This window comes from Myotis davidii, unplaced genomic scaffold (assembly GCF_000327345.1).
Source record: "Myotis davidii unplaced genomic scaffold, ASM32734v1 scaffold496, whole genome shotgun sequence".
Lineage (NCBI taxonomy): Eukaryota > Metazoa > Chordata > Mammalia > Chiroptera > Vespertilionidae > Myotis > Myotis davidii.
The window spans coordinates 2,544,178-2,551,585 of NW_006289398.1; the positions used below are offsets into that span (position 1 = coordinate 2,544,178).

Below are 7,408 nucleotides of genomic sequence, written 5' to 3' on the forward strand. Positions count from 1 at the left end.
AAATCCAAAGAGGATTTCATTTTTTGGGAAAAGCTGTCACTGCGCTACCGTAGGTCTTTGGTAAAAGGTGAACTTCAGGAGAGCAGAGGGCATCCTTATGCCTCTGTTCCTTTCTCTGGAATAACTAGAATTATTTGACAATAACTAGAATGACATGTGAATCAGCTAAATTGTAATTGTGAAATCCCTGGTAGAGTTTCTTCTGCATTTCCCACCCAAGCATGCTTCTGAGTCATTAATCTTCATCTCGAAGACAAAGTTTTGGGAATGAAGCCTTGGGAAAAGCTTAGTCCCTAAGGAGCAAATTTAGGAAATGTGTCACTTCCTGGAAATAGATTAGAATTACCACCTACAATAGAGACTGCTCATTGTTTTAGTGAGCAATCCAAATGTGGTATTTCCACACATTTTGCATAAATGCATCAACACAGTTTAAAGCTGATTATTATTTTACTCTTAGGTTCTGGGGCATAGCAGTAAAGAAAATAACACAAAATCCCTTGCTTCCTGGCACTGACAACCTAGTGGAATGACAGACAAACAAAAGAGTAAATGTATAGTTTGCCAGCTGTTGATAAGTGCAATGGGAAAAAATCAAAGTGGGGGTGAGCCGTGTTGGGGTGGTGAGTCATTTCTATTTTCTATTATGTGTTGAGGGAAGGCCTTACTGGCAAAGTGTCTTTAGAACAGAGACCTGAAGGAAGTCAGGGACCAAGCCCAGATATTTGGGAGAAAGTCCTTCCAGGCAGAGGGAGGAAATTAAAAAAAAAAAAGCCAAGGTCCGGAGGCAGGGGCATGCCTGGTGTGTTCCAGAATCAACAAGGTGGAGTTGTCCCTTAAGCAGAGTGGGCAGGAGGGAGAATAGCAAGAGATGAGATCAGAGAGGTAGCAAGGGGTGAGATCAAGGTGGGGACTTGGACTAGACGCTGAGTGAGGTGGATGCCAGTGGCGGATTGGAGCAGAGGGGTGACGTGACCTGACTTGCCTTATTATAAATGGCTCCTCTGCTGGCTGTGGACATGCGCTTGTGATAACTATGACCTCTCCATGTGGTGATCCAGTGGACAGCAAAGGAGAAGGGTGCCAGGAAGATGGGAATGGAAACTTCGGCACTAGCTTCTGTAATACCCGTACGTTATGGAAATAGAGGGGTCATCCAGGGATTGACTGTGGATAGAAAACACTGAACCCCGGAGACATAACAGTTTGGAGACCCAACAACATCTGTAAGAGGAGGGTCCAGCAAGATATCCTCAGAAGGAGTAGCCAGTGAGGAAACCCAGAGGGTGTTTCATAGGAGCCCAGCCACTGAGAATATATTATCACTCACTCAAAAAACAACAACAAGAAATTTCTTGAGATAAGTATCATTGAATTGATTGATTTGCTAATTTATACAACTAAAAAGATGCAATTGTACATCCATCTCTACAGGAAAGTATAATAATATTATTTCATCCTGTTCTATGATGAAAGAATTATGACTAGACTACAGGAGCATGAGTGTTCCAGCAGCTGATGAAGTAGCCTTCTCCTTGGCTAGCGGGATGAGGCTTGGACTTTACAGCACACGGAGCACGAACCACAAAATGTTCACAGCAGAAAGGCCCTGGTGTGGAGCTTTGGGGGAATTTTGACTGCATCTGCCTCCTCTAGACATTTCTCATAAGGACTGCTCATGTATGGATTTTTTTTTGGAATATCTAGTTCTGGTGCCTTCTATTTTTCAATATATTTCAAAATGCATTCCTTCTCACTTTGAATTTTTGCTCAGAAATTTAAGATTTATTACAGAATATTGTCTGAGTTAAAGAAGCACCCCTCATAACCTGGTAGGGGTCATTTCTACACTTACAACAGAAACATTCATGACAAACACGGTGTTTGCATTGGGTGTTGAAGGATTCATTGCCGAATTGTAACTATCACACTCTTTTGTTTTCATTTCCTGTCCTCTGTCAGTCTTGAGGGAGATCTCTCTTCATCACTTCCTTGTATATGCTCACTCCTTAGCAGAATCAATTTAATATCCTAAGAGAAGAGATTTAAAGGGAAGTTATAAGCATTTACCAATGACAGGATTAATGATCACCTAATACGTGGCAGTGATTAAAGAGTAAGTAGGTTTTTATTGTTTTCCTTTGATAAAATTGTTCTCTATTTAGTTTGAATCCTCTCCTGCTTTCCCCTCATTTCATAATGGAATTGTCCCATTAGCTTAAATCACGTTTATAAAAGCAATTACACGGAGTTTGGCACATAATGGGTAAGCCAAAAGATTATTTCCCTATTAATGAATAAAAAGCAGTGCTCACTTTCTATGAAAGGAAAATCCTAATGCTACATTAATCATGTCTCCAGACTTGTAGACTTTTAGAACAGCAGATTACTGAGAAGGTGGGGATTGCCTCATTTCTTCATTTTTTTTTTAATACCAAGGATAGAAGGATCTGTTTTTCACCCACTTAAAATGCCGAGCTTGCTTACATTTTAAATCACAGATACTTTTCCAATCTACTTGTAAATTATTATTATACTTGTGATTTTAAAAAAATCTTTATTGTTGAAACTATTACATAGCTTCCCTTTTCTCCCCCCCCCCTTCTAGCCTGCCCCCACTCTCTACCCCATGTTTTCACTGCCCTATTGTTAAAAATAAACTTAAAATACTATCACAATGTACCAGGGATACAAACACTGGTGGAAAATATAGAATTATGTTTATGCGGTTTCTAGTTTGCTCCCCCCCTCCCCTACACACACAAATTTAGGGAAGTTTCTTTTCTTCAGAGCTGAGTTCCAAAGGTTTCAGTTTGACTGTGGCCACTTCACTCACAAAGACATGAGTTAGTTCAGCCGAGTGACACACACACACAGGCTGCTTCTACATGTCACTGCCAGGAATCGTAGTGAATCACTGTCTTGAGGAACGCTTCTTTGAAAACACAGATCTTCTACAGTCAAAGGCCAATCTTCAGTGCACTGAGCAAGGAACTGAGAGAAGAAGAAGTCCACCAGCCAAGGACTCTGAATAACTTTAAATAGTGCATGTACCGACTGTCAACTCGGGGGCTTAGGGATGAGCTGACCTGTGGCTATCTGACCCTCTGTAGCATGGGGAGAATTGAAAACTCCAGATACTTAAACCAACCTGGGCTATGTTTATAGCTGAAATCGCAGGCCATCAAGTTCAGGAGCAGTTAATTGAGAAAAGCTTGAGAGTCTGGAAATGTTTGACCTGGGAGCTTTGAAAGCATGAGGCAGCCATCATGTTTTGTTATGAAGGTAAAGGAGAAGGTGGAGCCTATTTTAAAATCAGGTGCCTTGAAGACAAAATAGCACGAGAGTCCCTTTGGTCCTCATGTGATTGGGTCTTCACAGAAATTGTCTTCCGATTTTAACACAAACAGATTTATCATTATGTCCTGTTGAATGGGAGCCTTAACTTTAAGGCTATGTTCCATTTAGAGCAGTGATTCTCAACCTGTGGGTCGCGACCCCTTTGGCGGTTGAATGACCCTTTCACAGGGGTCGCCTAAGACCATCCTGCATATCAGATATTTATATGACGATTCATAACAGTAGCAACATTACAGTTATGAAGTAACAACGAAAAATAATTTTATGGTTGGGTCACAACATGAGGAACTGTATTTAAAGGGCCAGAAGGTTGAGAACCACTGATTTAGAGGTTAGTTAAAATAAATTTACATACAATCAGCATGTGTTCATGATAAGAAACGACATCTGTTAGGTTTGTATAGAAAATCTTGTGTTTGCTTGCATTTTAAATATATTTGTCAGAGGAAATTAATGGACTCTACTTGCTAATAACCAAGTCTCAATGCTCTCATTGGTCTTGTCACATTTCACCAAAGCATTTTCTTAATAATTTAGGAACCTTTCTTGAAGATAACCTTTTCGTAGCAGATCTATGAAAGTAGAAGTGAAATAAGTGACTCTACTTGAACAACTATAAAATGCAACATAAAAATCTGGATTTTCCATGTAGATATTTTCCACAGGGTTGTCCCGGGGTTTGGACCTTTGTCTCCAGGGCCCTGCACCAGGGACCGCTTTCCTTCTTTCCAGAGCAGACACTGAATTCAAGAGGTGACATGCCAGCTTATTAGTTCTCTCACACATAGCGTTTACAAGGCTCAGAAATATTTCCTGTGCAATGACCATCATACCCACCGATAATAATAGCTAGTGGCTAACATTTATTGAGCGATCTATAGCTGCCAGCCACCTTTATATCTCTATATTAAGTAATTTAATCCATACAAGAACCCTGTGAGGTATGTGTGATAATTACCCCTGTTTTACAGATGGGAAACCAAGGCATCGTGAGGTCACTTGCCCAAGATCACACATTTGTTGGTACGAACCCGACACACGGATTGGGTTCATCAGTGTGGTCCCGAGCCTGCTCTCCTAACCACAAAGCCAGGCCACCCCCAGCAGGAGCAAAATGAAACACACGAAAATAATTATGCATCCTTGGTTTCTCAACATGCACTTTTAAATACTGCTGCTCTCAAACACGAACCTTGTAAACAGAGTTGTTGCCCAACAGAGCTGTTAGGCAACAGCCTTCGCTTCCCACTGTTGATAAGAGCAAACATTGTAAAAACCACACTGGCTTGTGCTCTACTTATCTTGAGAGATCTTCAAATAACACCACTGGGTAAAGTTCATTTTAAAATGCGACCTATTTACCTGTACGTGGATTGCTGGAGCAAAAATGATGGCAAGGCCTGTGCCCGAGTCTTCAGAGTCTTCTTTCTTTTCCTTTCCTCCCTCCCTCCTTTCTTCCGTTATTTCTCCCTCCCTCCTTTCTCTTTCTTTTCTCTTTCTTTCTTTCTTTCTTTCTTTCTTTCTTTCTTTCTTTCTTTCTTTCTTTCTTTCTTTCGTTCTCTCTCTCTCTCCTCTCATCAATAAAAACATATTAAAATGAAAAAATACATTTTTTTAAAAAGAGCTGTTATCTCTCCTCTCTGTTTTTCTATTCTATTATTTTTTCCTTCTTCCTTCCCTCCCTCCTGTTTCTCTCTTTCTTTTCTTCCTTCCTCTCTCCCTCCCTCCCTCCCTCTCGCTGCCCCTCTCTCCTTCGTTCCCTCCCCCACTTCTCTCTTTCTCTTGCCTTTTTAGCTTAGTGAAAGTGAGAATAGAGCATGTTACTGGAAAGGAGACTTCTTTCATTTTAGAATATCAGAATTAAGCCTTTTCAGGTGGCAGGCTCAACTCCCCTTGATTGCCCCTCTCTCCTTCGTTCCCTCCCCCACTTCTCTCTTTCTCTTGCCTTTTTAGCTTAGTGAAAGTGAGAATAGAGCATGTTACTGGAAAGGAGACTTCTTTCATTTTAGAATATCAGAATTAAGCCTTTTCAGGTGGCAGGCTCAACTCCCCTTGATTTGCAGTCATGAGTGAGTCCTGATGGTGGTGGCCCACTGACTCTCCTTAGATGCCTCAGTGGCGTCACAGGGACGAGACGTGAAGGTCAAGGGGAGGAGAGGCGAGGAAGCTGACTCAGCAGCAGCACTCTGGCAGCGAGGGAATGAGACTGAACAGACTGACCACTGGCTGACTTACACACGCTCTTTCTGCTATCGGAGCGTCAGGCCATCCTGGTGCCAGAAGCCAGGTCCTGGGGTCAGACACCCTCAGCCAGGGCAGACTGGGGAAGGTGTGGAGGTAGTTTGGGGGTCAATACATCGAGGTGCTCCTGGAATACAGTGGGTAAGGCCCCAACTCTCGCTGCCACATGGGAGACAGCCCTGCGCAAAGAGGAACCATGTCATCCAAGATGCCAGCAGGACTTCAGTGGAGGTGACTGCAAACTGATGAAACTCCCTCCAAATGAGGAAAAAACCGCGTTAAAAACAGCCTCCTGGCGGCCAGCTCCCAGGAGTGCGGGCCCCTCCCAGCGGCTGGCTCTCCAAGGCAGCACTGCGGGGCCTTGTTCTTTTCTCTGCAAAGTGCCGACCAGCATCTTCAGCATCTTCTCAGCGCGTTACCCACCGCGGTGGCCAGTCATCGGCGAGAGTAGGGGTGATCGCAAGTGGTCCTGAGTCGCGGGGAGTTTTCCTCCCATCCAGGACACCTGTGCTATCATTTTATGCTCCTACTTATTCCTGGCAATAGAAGATGAATGCTATTGTCCACAAGGCCAAGAGGTTTTGAAAAACCTTTTTGCTGGTTCAAAATAGAAGGACTGCTCCCTGAAATGTGGACAGAACACGTGGGATGAAATGCAGTCTGAAGTCACGGGCTTCTGGAACCCACTGTACCCAGGAGGATGGCTAACAAGAGGGAAAAAGGGGGACAGATCCCCACAGCTGATGACTCCCCAACTTGTGTGTGACACTCACTCACCTGTCTCTCACTGCTCCTTTATCTAGTCCTGGTGTACTCCGTCCCCACTAATTCTAGGGGTGTCCTGACTTATGCCCTCCTAACCTGAAGTGGGGAAGAAAGCTGCCCTGTACTAACGAAGGAATAAAATAGAAGACGCTGAAAGGGACGTGTGACATACTAGTTTCAGTGCAAACAGCAGATGCTTGTGGAATGTGTGAATAATGTGGAATAACGGCCAACTGTGTTTCCAAATATCTCAGACCTATTTACTAGTAAAGAAAGAGGCACAAATAATTCTTAAAAGAGTCCTGTAAGATGTAGAGGCATAATGGCACGCTATGGTTAAGACAAAGAAACATGTAGGGATGAGAAATTAATACCCTTTCACACCCCGGCTCAGAAACCTATATCCTCTCCCCATCGCATTTCAAATCAAATCTGAACTTCTCTGGGTGACCTCTGGGGTTTTTGCTACCTGGCCCGATCTAACTGCTCCGATCTTACTGCCCCGAGGGCATCACTAAGCCCTTCACCAATGCCCGTCAGCCCGTCAGGCTACTGCTCCTCCCATGCAGTCCTCTCCACACCTTTGCCCAGGCCTCGCCTCTCACCTGGGAGGCTGCCCCTGCTCCACCTCACAGCAAAAGCCAGGCGGACACCCCCTCCTCTCCCTCCACTTTCCCAAACCCTGGCCGTCTTTAAGGACTCGCTGTCTAGCACACACATACAGAAAGCCCTATGTTTTGAATTCCTCTAATTGTACGCTTGGGTGCTTCACCTACGTCACTCTCATGTGGTTCCTGCATGAAAAAGTTCCTTGCAAACAGAAGTGTATTGCTGGGAGCAGCAGCTGAGCTGGATGCTCATGGTCCTTCTATGACGGGCGTCAGCGGTGAGTGCTGGGTGTTGACTAATGATCACAACAGCCCTCATTTCTGTAGCGTCAGATACCACGGCAAGCGCTTCCCATGCATAATCTCATTGACTCCTCGCCAAGACCCTTTAAACAGGAAGGGCTGCTATCTCCACTGAACAGACTAGAGAGCCA

General features: G+C 44.0%; 1 protein-coding gene across 1 annotated transcript in view; it reads right to left on the minus strand.

The window, feature by feature from the left end:
- Window positions 1–1,414: 1,414 nt before the first annotated feature.
- SPEF2 (sperm flagellar 2) overlaps window positions 1,415–7,408 on the minus strand; it is a 127,495-nt gene continuing 121,501 nt past the window's right edge. The window contains exon 36 of the mRNA XM_006761794.2: window positions 1,415–2,031. Coding sequence (XP_006761857.1) covers window positions 1,942–2,031 — 90 coding nt within the window. The 3' untranslated portion in view covers window positions 1,415–1,941. The remainder of the gene's footprint in view (window positions 2,032–7,408) is intronic.